The following is a 17,787-nucleotide window of genomic DNA, read 5'->3' on the forward strand; positions in this document are numbered from 1 at the left end:
CTGTGGGGGTCAATGAGATAGGGGGACTGAACTGATGGGGTGGTGATGATGGAAGCTGAAGGGCTGAATTGAGGGGCATTGGGTGGGGACAGAACTGATGGGGAATTGGGGGACAGGATTAATTGCTCAGCAGGAGAGGGGCAGATGTGGGGGTGAGCGCTCCTGCAGCTGAGGCCAAAATCACTTTATCCAGCACATGTGGGAGAGTGGTACCACTAAAAGAAAAGGAGTACTTGTGGCACCTTAGAGACTAACAAATTTATTAGAGCATAAGCTTTCGTGAGCTACAGCTCACTTCATCGGATGCATTTGAGCTGTAGCTCACGAAAGCTTATGCTCTAATAAATTTGTTAGTCTCTAAGGTGCCACAAGTACTCCTTTTCTTTTTGCGAATACAGACTAACACGGCTGCTACTCTGAAACCTGGTACCACTAACTGTCACAAGACATCCCCTACCCATCCCAGGGTGAGTTCAAAAATAGAGAGACTGACCTAAAAACCACAATATAATTAAAAAAAAAATCTCATGATTTCTGGAGGTCCGACTTGTGATTGTTGATCTCTTGAAATTGGCAATACTAGGCTTAGCCAGCATGGACCATGGTTTAACCTTTGCCTCTCTGTGTGCTCACCTTCAGAGGTTCAATTTCTGTAGCCAGGAGACTGATCTATGGTTCCCTTGTTTTGCAAAGGCTGCCTGTGTCTATCCATACTCCCTGAGAGTACTGGGCCAGAGGGGCCCAGCACATGGCTCCCACAGGACTCTGTCTGAGCTGTATTTGCTGCAGAGATCCCTGGAAAGGGAGAGGGGTTGCTGGTGCCCTGTAGATTGTTACATGACAGCTTTACAATGGAGTTCTGGGGTATTAGTTACCCAGGATCTCAATGCTTCATTGTGTGGGTTTAGAGGAGGAGCTGGCCTGTGATGGTGGAAATGCAGCTGCGGGCCAATACCAATTAATCCACCAGCACCTGCGCATGAGCCCCTGTGTACTAACAGGGGAATGAAATGGGCAACGGATGGGGATGGAGAGAGCCCCAATAGGGGACTGGGGGGGACAATGTAGGGTGAGACAGGGTTGGAGGGAGATAGTTCTGGCATATCCTCTGCACCATCCTTGTTCCAGCCAAATCCCTGCCTCTGTTCCTGCCCCAGGTCCTGTTCCAGCCATTGGGACACTGCTGCGGACTGGGAGGAGCGATGGCTCCATGGTCAGTGTGTGGGGTAGGGAGGGGCTAGGCTGGGTCAGGGATGTATCAGTGTACAGGATGGGGAGGAGCTGGGAGAGGGGGTCAGTGTATGTGGGGGGCCAGGGATGGGGGATCAGTGTGGGGGGGCAGGGAGGGGCCTTGGAAGAGGAGTCAGTGTGAGGTGCAGGGGTGGGTCAGTGTGCAGGATGGGGCCAGAGAGGGCGAGGTCTGTGTGCAGTGCTGGTGGGGTCAATGTGGGGGTGGCGGTGGGGGAGGGTGTATCAGTGTACAAAAGAGAGACAAGTGCCAGGGAAGGGGAGTGTCAGTGTGGGACAGGATGCAGTGTGGGGTTGGATAGTCTGGGCAGGGTTGTCAGTATGCAGGGTAGGGATGGGTAGTCTGGGCAGGGGGGTCAGTGTGTAGGGTGGGGCTGGGGGTCAGTGTGCAGGGTGAGGGTAGGTAGTCAGGGTAGAGGAGTCAGTGAGCAGGGCGAGGGGTGTCAGTGTGCAGGCAGGGGGTGGGTAGTTGGGGTGGGAGGCAATGTATGGGTAGTCGGGGCAGTGTTCAGTGTGGGGCAGGGGGCAGTGTGCAGGCGGGGGATGGGTAGTCGGGGCAGTTTACACTGTGGGGCAGGGGGGCAGTGTACAGGCGGGGGATGGGTAGTCGGGGCAGTTTACACTGTGGGGCAGGGGGGCAGTGTACAGGCGGGGGGTGGGTAGTCGGGGCAGTGTACACTGTGGGGCAGGGGGGCAGCGTACAGGCGGGGCAGTGTTCAGTGTGGGGCGGGGGGCAGCGTGCAGGCGGGGGTGGGGAGTCGGGGCAGTGTTCAGTGTGGGGCGGGGGGTGGGGAGTCGGGGCAGTGTACACTGTGGGGCAGGGGGGCAGCGTACAGGCGGGGCAGTGTTCAGTGTGGGGCGGGGGGCAGCGTGCAGGCGGGGGTGGGGAGTCGGGGCAGTGTTCAGTGTGGGGCGGGGGGTGGGTAGTCGGGGCAGTGTACACTGTGGGGCAGGGGGGCAGCGTGCAGGCGGGGGTGGGGAGTCGGGGCAGTGTTCAGTGTGGGGCGGGGGGGCAGTGTGGGGCGGGGGGTGGGGAGTCGGGGCAGTGTACACTGTGGGGCAGGGGGGCAGCGTACAGGCGGGGCAGTGTTCAGTGTGGGGCGGGGGGCAGCGTGCAGGCGGGGGTGGGGAGTCGGGGCAGTGTTCAGTGTGGGGCGGGGGGTGGGGAGTCGGGGCAGTGTGCAGGCGGGGGGTGGGGCCGGCCCAGGGAGGGGCCGCTGGGGTGGGGGGGGGGTAGGCTCGGCCCCCTCAGTTTCCTGGGCGGGAGGCTGAGTCAGGCGGGGCTGAGTCAGATGGAGCCGGGGCCGCCGGCAGAGAAGAGCGCTCCGCACCGCACCGCACCGCCCCGCACCGCCGCGCGCCATGGCCCGGACGCTCGCCCTGCTGGCGCTGTGCGTGGCGCTGGGGCGCCGTGGTGAGTGCGCTCGCTGGGCGCTGGGCGCGGCGGGCTCCGTCGGGGAACGTGGGCAGTAGCCACAGCGGCGCGTCTGGACGGGCTCGGGCTGCGCTTCCCGCCCGCCTGCTCGGAGGGGCGTCGGGGCCACGCGGTGCCGCCCGGCGGACGGTCCGGGTCTGTTCCGCGCGGAGACTGGCCGGCGGGGCGGGGCTGGGGTCTCAGAAATGGGGAACTGGGGCCACGTGCTGACTTTTCAAGGCAGCGGCTTCTGCCCGCTTCATTCTCGAGCTGGGCGCTGTCTGCCCCATGGCGCCTGGGAAGCGGGTCGGGGTTGTGCAGCTGCGTGCTGGGCTTGGGGGTGGAGGGGACAAGCCGGCATGGAGCAGGTTGCTGTCCAGCGTTGCTGGTTTTGGGTTAATATTTTGGCGGTTGGCAAACTTTTCCTGAGTGGCACGAGTGAGGGAAGGGAAATGGCGATTTTTCAGAAGCGTGTATTTCAGCAAAACTGACGGGCGTTCATCGGACAAAGAAGAGGTGCTTTTCTAGCAAGAGGGCTTCCCCCTTGCCAGCGCAACCAGTGATGGTATTGGAAGGTCTAACAAAAATAAATTTGCAAGAATTTTAGTATAAAAGGTTGCTAGCAGCTGTCTGTATGATTTCACTGCTGATAATTTTTTTTCCGAAGCACTTAACTAATATATTTACCCCATTGTTCCAAACTGCCCACAAAGGACCAAAAGCCACAAATGCTTCACCCAGATGCCAAAACCTCTGGCTTTGCCTCTTAACTTCGAAGGGCTTGCGTCTACACTTAAAACACTACAGCTGCGGCGCTGTAGCGCTTCAGTGTAGACACCAGCTCCACCAACAGGAGGGGTTCTCCTGTCACTGTAGTTAGTCTACCTCTCAAAGAGGCCATAGCTAGTTCTTCTGTCAACCTAGCCCTGTCTACACGTGGATTTAGGGTGGCTTAACTGTGCTGCTCAGGGGTGTGGATTTTTCACATCCTTCTGCAATATAGTTATGCCAGCCAAATTTTCTAGTGTAACCAGGCCTCAGGTGTCACTACAAAAATCTTTCTCATATTGAAAACTTAAACTATGTAGATAGCATAAAATAAATGAACCTAACTATCAAAATAATGGGCTGGAGCACTGAGTTATTATACATTTTCTCACTTATTCCATTAAAAACCTCAGTTTTTTAGTGAAATAGCTGCATAATTTCCAGTGCACTCAGTAATGAATGAGTGGTAATGCAACCCATATGGGAAACAATTCTTCAGACTTATCTTCACACAACAAATAATGCTTACTTGACTCAAACCATTTTTTAAAGACAGCCTAGTTAAGGGAAGGATAAACTACAGTCTGCAGGCTGGATCCGGTCTCTCAATCCGTCCAGCAGGATTGCCAGCCCCGTGGCGCAGCAGGGCTAAGGCAGACTCCCTGCCTGCCCGGGCCTGGCATTGCTCCCGGAAGCAGCTGGCACCACATCCCTGCGACCCCTGGGGGAGGGGAGGAGGCAGAGGGCTCTGTGCACTGTCCTCACCTGCAGGCACCGCCCCCCGCAGCTCCCATCGGCTGGAAACAGGGAACTGTGGTCAATGGGAGCTTTGGGTGTGGTACCCACAGGCAAGGGCAGCATGCGGCGGAGCTGCCTGCCCTACCCCACCCCTAGGACCTACTGCCAGACATGCTGGCTGCTTCCGGGAGTGGGGCAGGGCCAGGGCAGGAATGGAGCCTGCCTTAGCCCTGCTGCACGCCGCTGCCACCCTGGAGCCACTCAAAGTAAGCGGTGCCGGGCCAGAGCCCGCACCCCGAACTCCTCCTGCACCCCACACCCCTCCTACACCCTTCCTGCACTCCAACCCCCTGCCCTGAGCCCCCTCCTGAGCCCTCTCCTGTACCCTGCATCCCTCCTGTACCCCAACCACTTGCCCTGAGCCCCTTCCTGCACCCCACACTCCACTCTCCCTGCCCCAGCCCTACATTCATGGCCCTGCCTACAATTTCCCCATCCAGATGTGGCCCTTGGGCCAAAACGTTTGCCCACCCCTGGCCTAGTTAATCTGGTGCGAACTCTTGTGTGCACGCTTTTAAAAATATAGAAGCCTGGCTCATATTTGTCTAACAAGGAATCAGTTTAAATTGGTCCAAGCTAGGTTTAAATTGAATCATAGAATATTAGGGTTGGAAGAGAGGTCATCTAGTCCAATCCCCTGCTCAAAGCAGGACCAACACTAACTAAATCATCCCAGTCAAGGCTTTGTCAAGCAGGGCCTTAAAAACCTCTAAGGATGTAGATTCCACCACCTCCCTAGGTAACCCATTCCAGTTCTTCACCACCCTTCTAGTGAAATAGTGTTTCCTAATATCCAACCTAGACCTCCCGCACTGCAACTTGAGACCATTGCTCCTTGTTCTGTCATCTACCACCACTGAGAACAGCCGAGCTCCATCCTCTTTGGAACCCCCCTTCAGGTAATTGAAGGCTGCTATCAAATCCCCCCTCGCTCTTCTCTTCTGCAGACTAAATAACCCGAGTTCCCTCAGTCTCTCCTCATAAGTCATGTGCCCCAGCCCCCTAATCATTTTCATTACCCTCCACTGGACTCTCTCCAATTTGTCCATATCCCTTCTGTAGTGTGGGGACCAAAACTGGTTGCAATACTTCAGGTGTGGCCTCACCAGTGTCAAATAGAGGGGAATGATCACTTCCCTCAATCTGCTGGCAATGCGCCTATTCATAGATACTAAGGTCAGAAGGGACCATTCTGATCATCTAGTCCAACCTCCTGCACAGTGCAGGCCACGGAATCTCACCCACCCACTCCTATGAAAAACCTCACCTATGTCTCAGCTATTGAAGTCCTTAAATCATGGTTTAAAGACTTCAAGGAGCAGAGAAGCCTACCTCAAGTCAACCATGCCCCATGCTACAGAGGAAGGCGAAAAACCTCCAGAGCCTCTCCAATGTGCCCTGGAGGAAAATTCCTTCCCAACCCCAAATATGGCAATCAGCTAAACCCTGAGCATATGGGCAAGATTCACCAGCCAGATACTACAGAAAATTCTTTCCTGGGTAACTCAGATCCCATCCATCTAATATCCCATCTCAGGGGATTAGTCCTATTTACCCTGAATATTTAAAGATCAATTACTTACCAAAATCCCATTATCCCATCATACCATCTCCTCCATAAACTTATCAAGTAGAATCTTAAAACCAGATAGATCTTTTGCCCCAAAAGATTAATACAGCCCAATATGTTGTTGGCCTTCTTGGCAACAAGGGCACACTGCTGACTCATATCCAGCTTCTTGTCCACTGTAATCCCCAGGTCCTTTTCTGCAGAACTGCTGCTTAGCTAGTCGGTCCCCAGCCTGTAGCAGTGCATGGGATTCTTCCTTTCTAAGTGCAAGACTCTACACTTGTCTTTGTTGAACCTCATCAGATTTCTTTTGGCCCAATCCTCCAATTTGTCTAGGTCTCTCTGAACCCTTACCCTCCAGCATATCTACCTCTCCCCCCAGCTTAGTGTCATCTGCGAACTTGCTGCATCTTGCTAAATTGCCCACCCAGGTGTTTTCAACTGCCTTAACTAGTTCCATTTAGAACCACCCCATTAGGTAAACTAGTGCAGCTTTGTGTGAAGAGCAGGCCTCAGAAAGCAAGCTGCTGCATTCATCATTAGCTGTAGTTTCCATATGGCTGCTCACAATGACCCAACCTCAAGGGAACACAGGCCTGGATCCCTGAAGCAAGTGCTTGAACCTGAAAGTAAATTCCTAGCTTTCAAGAGACCACTGTGATCATCTAGTCCAGTGGTTTTCAGCCTTTTTTCAGACATAGTCTGTCCTCCCCCCACATCCCCTCAGGGTCTGTGGACCACAGATTGAAACCCACTGATCTAGTCTGACTTCTTGTATGAATAATTCCTTTTGAACTAGAACATATCTTTAAAAAAAATCCAATCTTGATTTTAAAATGGCCAGTGATGGAGAATCCCTCACAACCTTGGTAAGTTGTTCCAGTGATCAGTTACCCTCAGTGTTATGAATTTATACCTCCTTTCCAGTCTGAATCTGTCTAGATTCAACTTCAGCCATTGAAAACAGCCTTCTAGCCAGCTGCAGATGGATAAAAAGCTTTTTGGGTTAGTGTTGTTCCCTTGACTTCTAGAAGCACCCAGGAGCCTGGGAGACAAAGGGCAGGCTCCATCAAGCAATAGCTATTTCTTCTGGTTGCTTCTTTCAGCTGTCAGGTATTAGCTCAGCTGTGCCTCAGCCATGTAGCTCTCATCTAGCCCCATTTCTGATAGGCCTGCATTGACTGGGCTGGGTGAAATGGGATTATTAAAGTGGCTGAGCTCAGTGGGCAGTAGGCATAGTGAGGCATTTGCTGTGTACCCAAGATCACCAGCCATGGCCTGCATGGTACAAGGGCTGGACAGATCAATTCAAGCCTGGCTCATGCTGAAGGAGTTTGTGTCCATGTCAAAGTGCAGCCCTCTTTCCGGGTGGTATAGCAGCAGCATCGTGTGCGATGCTTTGGTTCTGGTCTGTTCTAGAGGCATGAACATGGAGGACAAGAGGGAAGAGTTCCTAAGGGCTAATCGTAATTCTGCCTCTGATTTGCTGGGCAGCTTTGGGCAAGTCTTGTGCCTCAGTACCCGCTCTGTAAAAAGGGGATTGCAGTACAGACCTGCCTCCAAGATACAGTGTGCGCATCTTCTGTAATGCATGCGTCTCAAGCATTCTGAACAGGCCAAGTTCGAGCAGCCACATGGTCTCGGGCATGTCTGACTTTCCACAGTTTCCTAGGTCAGGTGGACCCTTTGCAGAGAACATCCAGCCTCACAGCTATTTAACTTTAGGACTCTTAGTCTGCACTTCCAGCTGCCATGGCAGTACATGCAGTAAGGGGCAGTTCTTATGATTTCATGAGTGGATTGAGTTTATATCTGTCGGCCCAGCCAGTCTTCTGGGTCACCCAGTCATTCATCCAGATATCTAGGTACCATCTACAGGCTGCTGTTGTGGTTTGACCAGAAAGTGCTGCCAGCAGATGACTCTCGTACCCATCTGATCCAGCCCAGATGAGCTGCTGCTTTAGAGAAAGTAGCTACATCATGACAGCCAGAACCGAGCCCGCACTAGCAGTGAAATTGTGACTCACAAATGGGCGGGGGTAGTGAGAAGAGTAGCTTTGGTTCCGGCTCAGGCACGAAATGCACTGTGGGAGAGGCTTGCTTAGCACCAGCAGAACGAAGTGGTCTGCTCTCCTTTTGCTCTTCAACACCCTGTGGGGATCCCAGTGCTCCAGCAAGGTAACTAACTAACATGGCTAGCTGACATGGGGACTGTCGGCTTCATACAGCCATCAAACCTGCCATCATGGGTGATGCTTCTGAAATGTGTGAACAGTGGCCATCAAGTGGCATGCCAGGGTCTAGAGTGTTGCACCAGAACTGACAGATTAGAATGGTTTCTAACTCTAAAGCTTGCTTCTAAGTTCTTTTTCTCACTGTGTGAATCAAACAAACCAATTTATAAAGAAGAAAACTGGAAAAATAAATTGCATCATGTGCATTCAGTTCTATGGACTATTCTGTCCCCAGGGACCAGCAGTAGGACTGGAAGCCTGGACTTTCAGATCTCCAACCACATCTCTACTACTTGAGCTAAAGTAGCAGCTGGTAACGGTTTGTTATCCTCTATATGGAGCAGCCATTAGAGGGAGGTTATACAACTTCTGGCCAGGCAGCAGTAGATTATTGGTGATTAGGATTCCTGGTGATCATAGAGCAGTGTGATCTTAGCAGTTGTAAGCTTGCCAAGCACATAGCTCTGGCACATTTATTCTGAAAGGCAGTGTGGCTGAAGTCTTGGCTGTGTCATGTTAAAATCCTGAGTTCTACACTCAACTCTGCCAGATGTTATCTTGTGCAGTCCCATAGTTAAATTGTTTGCAAAATGGGTGTGTGGGGACTGGGGGAAGAGGGAAGATGCTCAACTTTCCTTCTAGTGTAGGGTGCGAAGCTTTGGGCAATACTATGGGTTATGAACTGTGCAGCACTATAGAAGTAGTGGGGTGGCTTGCTGTCTTGGTGAATCAGGAAGCCTGATTCAGCGTAAATGCAAAACATCCTACAGAATCCACAACAAAGTATTGCCAACCTCAAACATTAAAAAATCATGAGTCAGGCCCCAGAAATCATGAGATATTTTAAAATAATACATTTGGGGTCCTGTGTATTTTTGTCTTCTGCTTTCTGAACATTTGGTTGTCACATTTTCAAGCTTTGCTTTGCAGTCAAGAAGCTGGCAACTGGCTTCTTAACAAAATAAAATGAAACCTGAGGTGATGCTGTAATCACCCTTTGACATACCCAGAATACAGACTAATGAGTAGCTGTGTCAACCCTGCCCTCTAACCTGGGGTGCCCTTTACACTGCTTTGCTGCTGTGGCCTCCAGTCTGACCTGTTCACGAACAGCCTCCAGCTATGACTGTGTGTGTGTGCTGCAGCCAGTCAGCCACACCTCAGTTATACTGCAGGGTGACCCCAACATATCTTCAGTCCTAGATTTTCCCCCAGAAATGTATGTCCTGTACTGCCCAGCCCTCTCCTGGACACTACAAATTCAAATAAAGTCCATCATTTTATTAAAAGAAATAATATGCACACATCTTGTTATCTCAACTGGAGTTTAAACTTCAGTTTAAACATACTGGATTAGATAAAACAATAAAACAAGTTTATTAACTACCAAGAGAGAGATTTTAATTGGGTATAAGTAATGAGGCATAAAAATCAGAAATGGTTACAAGAAAAGATGAAACACAACTAGCAAAGTTTTTCTCATCACATGCTCTCAATCATCTTACTGGCCAAACTTCTTAGGCCGGAACCCCTTCTTCTGGTTAATGGCTGCTACCTTTGTCCCTTCTTGTGCAGTGAATCAATGGATAGAGAGAGGAGGAGGGGACCTTGGGGTGTTTGTCCCTCATTTTTATAGTGTCAGCCCCCATCCTTGGGAAACATTTCCAGCTGAGATTCAGGAGACAGAGAAGCTACAGGAAAGGATGTGCTCTGCTACTCTTCCTCACCAGTTTGAGCATCCTTCATTTTCCTTCCTGCTTGATGACTCTATTTATGGCTTAAATGCAAATTAAGCAGAACACCCATTCCTCTGTTTGAGACAGATCTGCTTGCCAACCTCGGTTTGGAACATGTGTTAAAATCACTACACAATGGAATCTTACAACTTTTCAGTGTTGTCACACACATTTTATCAGGACAGTGTTAATTAGCAAATTATGAGTTTTCAGATGTTACCTTGCAAGACCTACAAATACTATTATAATTGTGTGTAGTCTTGGAGCCTCCACGTATTTTTTCACTCAGTTTAAGATTTTCATTCTCTTTTGTAAAGCTTGGCCTGTCCCTATTCACTTGGGTACACCATCTGGTAAGGGCTCAATGGCCAAAGAGTGCAGAGTGCAGGACAGGGGAGCTGCTAGTCCATCTTTGGCATTTTACTGCTGCCTGCTAGTGCCTTGAGCTCGTGGTGGATGTTGCATGCTTTGTGCATACTGTGAGGAAGCAGCAAAACATCAACCAACAATGAGCGGTGAGGGCAATACGGAAGGGGAGGGAGTTACAAAGCTAACCTTGCTCTGTCCCCCTCTCTGGGATTAGGAACAAGCCTTAATGGGGTTATTGAGCACAGCTGCTCTACCACCCTGTAATATCATGCAGCACTGTACCCCTCTAGGGAACTCTGCAGAAAGCCCTGACCCTTTGAATGTCTTTACAGGAGTTTTTGGCAGCCCATTGGAGAAACTCGCACATGTGGTACAATATGAAAGGGTGACACCTCACAGAGTGCCTGCAGCTCTTGGGAAGAGAGACCTTTCTGCTCAACTCGTAAGTATCTGTCGCCTCTGAAATATCAGGGGACACTACAAGCCCAGCTCCAACAACTCCAGACTCAGAGGCGGTTAAACTAGGGCCTGGTGCCAACCCTCAGATTAGGCATGCACAGTTCCAGCTTTCCCAGACACTGAGCAGTTGGAGACTGACTTTTGTTTTAGATTAAATATGAGAGAACGTACATTGTGGAATAGGCTACCTCAGTGCTGCCTTGCAGAACTGCAGCTGCCTCTGTAAACAGACAGAGACATGGAAAGCTGCAGAACAGAGAAAACAGGATCACAACACTCACATACTGTTACTGTCTATGGCCCCAATCAGCATTATATCTGAGCACTTCATAATCTTTAATGCATTTATCCTCACAGCCCCTTGGAAGTGAAGTGACATGCCTAGTGTGACACAGAAAGGGTGTGACAAAGCCAGGCATTGAACTCAGGTCTCCAGAGTCCCACGTTGGCACCCTATCCACTGGGCCATCCCTCCCTTTCAAACATATACTGAAATTAATAGAGAATGCCGCAGGAGATGCACACTGGTTCAGAAAAAGGAATTCTCTCCCTCTTGATCTGTCTGGCAGGCACCTTGAGTGCACAGTCAGCAAAGATCCAGACTCGGAGTCTTAGTTCCTTTAATGTGACACCCTTATGGGATGAATGACACCAGCTAGTGTGAGCTTTCTGCATCATCTCCATCATAAATTATAGGTTTCAGAGTAGCAGCTGTGTTAGTCTGTATCTGCAAAAAGAAAAGGAGTACTTGTAGCACCTTAGAGACTAACAAATTTATTTGAGCATAAGCTTTCATTTTCAGTGGAAAATGAATGCATCCGATGAAGTGAGCTGTAGCTCACGAAAGTTTATGCTCAAATAAATTTGTTAGTCTCTAAGGTGCCACAAGTCCTCCTTTTCTTTTTATCATAAATGATGGCACTCTTGAGAGACCAATCAAAGCAGCCTCTTGTTGTGTTTGAGGTCAAAATTAGAATCACTAATGGTAGAATGAAATCTGTGTCAGGAAACAAATTTGGCATCAGCTGAAGAGGCGTGGAACCACTTCTAAAGAATGTAGATTGCCGCAGTGGAAGAGGTTTGTGGATGATGCAGATTGAGAAAACCAAAGGAGAGGAGTGGGGGTGGACCAACAAAGTGCAAGTAGCAATTTGAAAAAAGAAAATGGTGCACAAAGAAAAGAAATGAATCCATCAAGTGTAAATGAAAGCAAATACAAAGAAGCAAAGTGGTCTGCCAAGTGGGCAATGAAGAAGGGCAAAGAGAGTGCCCTAGACCATTTGCATGCTGAGCTTGTAAATGACCCACAGCTGGCTGGCAGAAAGTTCTGCAGCATTGAAAAAATGGGCCCCAAAGAAAGGAGGATGGTAATGTGACATCGTTTGTGAATGGTGATCAGAGGAGACTGTTAGTAACACCCAAACAAGTGAAGGAGAGGTGGAAACAATACTTTGAGAGTCACTTAAATGAGGCAAACCCTTTGTGGTGTTGTCAACATGTGATCCTAATGCGGTACCTGAGCTTGACATAAGAGGAGGAAGTGGAAATTCAGTCCAGGAGACAAAGACTAATAAGGCAGAGGGACCTGATGAAGTGACAGCAGACCTGGTGAAAGTCTTGGGCAAGAGCGGCATGAAATGGATCAAAGTGGTTGAAGCCATATGACAAGAAAAGACTGGTGCATGTCTGTCCTGGTACCAATATATAGGAAGGGAAGTATCCAGGAATTTGGAACTATCGAGGGACAAAGCTGTTGTCACATGGGATGAAGATACTGGAATGAATCTTGGTTGCTAGAATTAGAAAAATGCCAGAACCCCTCATTGACCAAGCACAGTGTGGCTTTAGGAAAGGATGAGGCGCAGGGATGCCATGTTTGTAATTTGGCAAGGGATGGAGAAGCAGCTCAAGCACCAGCAGGATAGCTTCTTATAGACCAAGAACAGGCCTATGATAAAGTGGATGGAAAACAGAGATCCGAACATATTGTGGAACAACAAGTCCCTTTGATGTAGAAGTTGGATTCCACCCGGGGTCGGCCCTCAACCCGCTGCTCTTTATCATTTTGATGGACTGCAGGAAGATGTCAGTGAGAAAAGGGGAGAAGCTGCTATATGTGGATGACCTAGCAATAAGGGCCTCCTCAAAAGAAGACCTAGAGAAAATAATAAACCAGTGCTATGATCAACTAAGCCGGCATCTGATGAAAAGGAGCTTGACTAAGACTGAGGGCATGGGTCAATAGAGCAGCCACAGGGAAACTTGACATAGAGCTTAATGGAGTGGAACTAAACCAGACCGACCAGTTCAAGTACTTTGGCGGCTGGGTTATGGAAAATGGTGAGCTTGAATGTGAGTCCCAGTCCAGACTGGGGAGTGCTGAATAAGTGTGGAATAACATCTCAAGGGCTGTATATAACAAACATCCGCCACTGAGACTGAACTGTGGAGAACAGTGGTGTGCCCTGTAATGCTATATGTTGCAGAAACATGGCCAAAACAGAGAGGCCGAGTTCAATGCCTACAAGTGTTCGAGATGAGATGTCTTCATGCCAGAAGAGGAGTTATACAAAGAGAGAGATGTCAAAAGGAAAGTTTTAGGATGGAAGTCCAAGTCCATGATATGGCTGATAAAATCCAGGAATCGGGACTTTGCCAGTTCAGATATGTGCAGAGGATGAATGAAGGGGACCTGGTGAAGATAGCATGGTAGGAAAGAGACCCTGAGGAAGTGATGGATGGATCACATCAAAGAAGATGGTAAGCAGGTGGACCTTAATGCTACCGCAGACAGACAACGATGGTGGATGCTTACATGATGACCTGACCCTGGTTGATGGGATAAAGGGAAGAAGTAATGAAATGGAAGCAGAAAGGATGTTAGATCATTCTGCAGTGTTGCCATCTCTCACGATTTAGCACAAGTCTCATGATACTTGGTGTTTTCTTAAAGCCTCAGTACCTGGAGTTATGTGAATGTGGGAGAATTTCATTTTTCATTTTGTAAAAAATGTCAGATACTAGTCCTTGTGGTTGTGGAGACAAGCAAGAAAACATGAACCCAAAAGACTCAGAAAAAAGAAGCCAAATACAAAAGAATCCACATTTTATTATTTTGAAAAAAATCTCATGATTTTCAAGCCAATCTTATCTTTGTTGGGGTTTGACTCATGATTTTTGAATGTTTGGAGTCAGCAAGGCTGAATTTGTGATCATAACCTAATGGCAGTTTCTTGACTGCATTTTAGTCTTTAAAATTCAGAAAGCACCAGAAATCATATCTTAAAAGCACAAACATTAGCACCTCAGAAGGCCTAGGAATCATGTCAATTTTGAGATATAAATTGCCTAGTAAATTCTTGGTACAGCATGTTCACTTGTGATTCAAACCCTTTCAGATAAAATAGCTTCAAAAATTCTTCCCAAAGGCATCTGTTTTCTTTGCTCCAGAATCCTAAACTTGTCTGTGAAATAAACATTCTCCAGGCTATTTAGAGATCCCATCTGTGCTGTGCACATTGAACAACTTTCCTCCTTTCTTTCTGTCAGTGTTCGTACCAAAGGAAAGAGATCACATGTAATAGAACATCCATCTGTTAGATATCTGTAAGACATGCATACAACAAGAGACTGCAGTGCATGATGGGATGTAGCGGTGCAGGGAGGGGTGATCTATCTGCACATGTTTAGGATGGCCAAGTTAGGAATGGTGAAACTGGCTCATGCTGTCCTCTCAGCCATTTCCCCAGGACAGTTTCTAATATTACAAACCTGATACCTTAAAAAATATAAAGCAGCCTGCCATCAAAATGCTCTGTTCTTTCTGCCTTAAAGGTGGAATCTCCTCCCCAAACAACACTTGCTTTAGGGGTCACCTCTCTTTCCAGGCCATATTGCTACAGCTGTGGTCAGCAGGGGCACCTGAGCTGGATCCCGTCATTTTAAGAGATGGGGTGACTTGCAGGGGATTCTATGGCTACATCTACACTGCAAAAAAAAAAAAACAAAACCCACAGCAGCAAGTTTCAGGTAGCAGCTGATGAGCCTTTGTGTAGGGGATGATGAGCTGGGGCACTCTAGAGCGGAGGAGGTGGGGGCAGGGTTAAGGTGCATGCATGCCAATGATGTTGGCTGCTCTCCTCCAGCACAAATGAGGGTGCTCCTGAGACTGCTTTAACTTGTGACAGGGCTGGTTTGGCCCCCAGAGAATGGGGGCAGAAAGATGGTGTAAACCTTCCCTCTCCCTTGCCTCCTCTCCCAGTGCATTGGCTCTGGAGGATCTAGTCCAGTGTGCTCTGTAGAGCCCCATTGTCCCTTTCACACCAGGTGAAGAAATGACCCAACCACCCTGACCTGCTGTTGCACATCCTATTTTCCCAAAGCACTGAAGGCCCAGGTAGCTGTTGGGCTGTTATTCCCCTCTTGCTGACACTGGTGGATCTCCTGGAGTTCCTGCTGACTCACTGGAATGAAAAGTATTCCAAGAGTCCAGCCCCCAGTGCTTGAGCCTGCCTCTCCAGAACTGCTCTTTCTGCACCTCAGGCCAAATCCTGCAGTCATGGCCCTGCCCTGACTTACTCAGCAGGCACTGGAGTGAGCAGGAGTTTAACCAGAGTCCAGGCTCAGTCCCCCACTGTTCTGAGTCAGACCTTCTGCATTTGAAACACTCGAAAAGCCCTCTGGAAGTAGGAGCTTGGGGGAAGCTTTATCAGGCCTTTTAAATGGCTTTGCATTTTTTGTGGTTTCTCAGAAAGTTGATCACTGCTCTACCTTTCCCATCCGACTTGCAGTCAGAGTTCTCTTCTAGCGCCTTCAGTGGCTTTTCTGCAGATCTGCATTTCTCAAGGATTGGTTTCTGTCTCCTAAGTTGCCAACAATAACAAAACATCATTTTGTTGGCAAACACTAAAAGAGACAGTAACGTTCATCTAAGAAAAATTTATCACCAAGCCCCGTAGACAGTTCCTTTGTCTCCAGCTTAGGCATCATGTTTGTTTAGCTGACAGCATCTCTCAAGTCTTCAGCACTTTGCTGAAGAGCCCCTCACTTCCCAGGGCTGCAGCCAGTGTCCACTTGAGGGGGAAGAGCGACCCTGGCTGCATTTTACTCAGCAGGCAAAGGGGCTTTTTTTTTTTATAACCAGAAATGGATTTTTCATTCCCAGAATGAGCCCAAAGTAAAAACGCAAAGCAGTGGAATTAGAGAAGTTGACTCACAAGGAAAATCATGCTTCCTATCCCAGCTGGTCCTGACTGTGGCACAGAAATACTTTCCATATAACCCCAGCCCCTATCTGATTGCAGCTCCCCAATGCTTTCCTGGGGGGAATTCCAGACTGTCATGGGGTAATTTATACCATCACCCCCACTAGAGAGGTCAAACTCCCCAACTGAGAGCAAACCCCAGCAAATCAGAGCTGCTGAGTTTGCCTTGTGGTGCCCAAGGAGTTCACCTCACCACTTCTGCCAGCCATGGCTTCCATCTGGGAAGAGCCTTAGCCAGCGACTCTGCCGTGAGATGCTCGGTTGCCTGGTCAGCTGTCATTAACCGGAGAGGGAGACCTCCACACTACCAAGGGTGTAATTATTCATTAGCATTACTGTTTGGCTGAGGATCTCAAAGCAATTTACTCACAATTCTTGTCACTGGTAGGTGGGGTTGTCGCCATTTTACACATGGGGAAACTGAGGCATTGAGCTTTAGTGACTTGTCCAAGGTCATACAGCAAGTTATTGGTACAGGCAGGAAAAGAACCCAGGCATCCTGACTCCTGGTCCCAACTCCCAGACCCTTGGTTTAACTCCTAGATACATGTCCTCTCACTTGTGGGGCTGCTGTAAATTCCACCGCCTGGTCCTGTAGGCCAGCTGGGGATTGCTGGAGCACGGCACACTCTGGCTATAACCCCTTCCCTGTGCCCTGATGTGCTCCCTGCACCCAGGTCAGGTGACGATGTGGCCCAGCAGTCTGGCACACAATTGCTGAGGGCTTCTCAGTTGGCCAGATTTGGCTGCTTTCCAGCTTGTTTGCATCACAAGTGAGCTCCCCAAGAAATGTGGTCCAGTATGTGCACTCGTGAGGCTGACCAAGTTGCTTGTTTATTGTCCCTTTTACTGCAACCACCCACTCTTATGCACATATGGGAGTTGGGGGGCTGTCCAGAAACTTAATGGTAATGATCTGTTTTACTAGGTGAAAAGGTGCTGTGTCTTGTGCATTGCAGGAGCTTGTAGGAATAAAGAATGACTCTGGAAGCAGAGTTTATTTCTTCAGGCTAAGTGTCTTCAGTATGATTTCCTGACAATCTACTTTTGAGAGCACACACAAAAAGAAGTTGATTCTCACACAATGAGGCTGTGCGCATAATCAGTCAAAGAGAAGGAAGACTTTACTAGCGGAAGCGTTAGTGAGTCAGGGGGTGAGTTATCAGGGGACTCTGTGGTTCTTGGTTTTGAGTAAATGATGAATTAAATGCCAAAAAAGGCATTTTGATGAGCAGTAAGATTTTAGTTCCTTGTGCAACAACTTGTGGTCTTGTGCCAGATATGAACACTGAGTCTTAGTTTAATCTCATTGTACTCATCTGTAGTGTTCTTTAATCCAAGGCATATTGGGTTTTGCAAACTGAGATTATTTCTGTGCTGATATAGTTGGCTGTTGGTTTCCACTTGTGCTATGTCTGTAATGGGTACATTGGCAGCGAGCATGTGCATCCGGGTTTCCAGAGGTGCTGGGCCCTCACACAAACTCTGAATCAGTGGGAGCTGCAGATGCACAACGCCTTTGAAAACAGGGCAGAAATATTCCAATAGAATATTTCAACAAAATCCACATATAAATAGAGGAACATTGAATGGGCTCGGGTAGGTGAGTCTGAGGTCCCATGTGACTATCCTGGGAGGTCTGCGTAGCACACAGAATAGAAATCTTCTACTTCATACCTCTTTAGCCCGATGATGACAAGTTTCGGTTATTGTTTTACCCCATGCAGAACATGTATCCAGACCACGTTCATTACAGCATCCGTGCAGAAGGGAGGGACTATGTTCTCCGTCTGGAAAAGAACAGGTAAGTGTGCAGCGGCTAGTGTGGCTTGCAGGGTTCCCTAGTGAAAGCCCTGGGCCATTAGGTTAGCTTCCTCCACAGGCCACTTTGTGTGGATTGTGCGTGGAACATTGCAGGGCATAAAGC

At 48.9% G+C, this 17,787-nt stretch overlaps 1 protein-coding gene across 3 annotated transcripts in view; it reads left to right on the plus strand.

Annotated features, from left to right (window-relative positions):
- Positions 1 to 2,497: 2,497 nt before the first annotated feature.
- ADAM8 (ADAM metallopeptidase domain 8) overlaps positions 2,498 to 17,787 on the plus strand; it is a 109,843-nt gene continuing 94,553 nt past the window's right edge. For 2 of the 3 annotated variants that reach the window (XR_006283012.1, XM_038409685.2), the window contains exons 1-3: positions 2,526 to 2,662; positions 10,470 to 10,579; positions 17,588 to 17,664. Coding sequence is in view for 2 of the 3 variants with exons in the window: in XM_038409685.2 (XP_038265613.1) it covers positions 2,611 to 2,662; positions 10,470 to 10,579; positions 17,588 to 17,664 (239 nt within the window). In the remaining variant the exon portion in view is untranslated. Of the gene's footprint in view, positions 2,663 to 10,469; positions 10,580 to 17,587; positions 17,665 to 17,787 lie in introns of all 3 variants that reach the window. The other variant, XM_038409684.2, reaches the window with a different exon arrangement.

Source organism: Dermochelys coriacea, chromosome 7, assembly GCF_009764565.3.
Source record: "Dermochelys coriacea isolate rDerCor1 chromosome 7, rDerCor1.pri.v4, whole genome shotgun sequence".
NCBI lineage: Eukaryota > Metazoa > Chordata > Testudines > Dermochelyidae > Dermochelys > Dermochelys coriacea.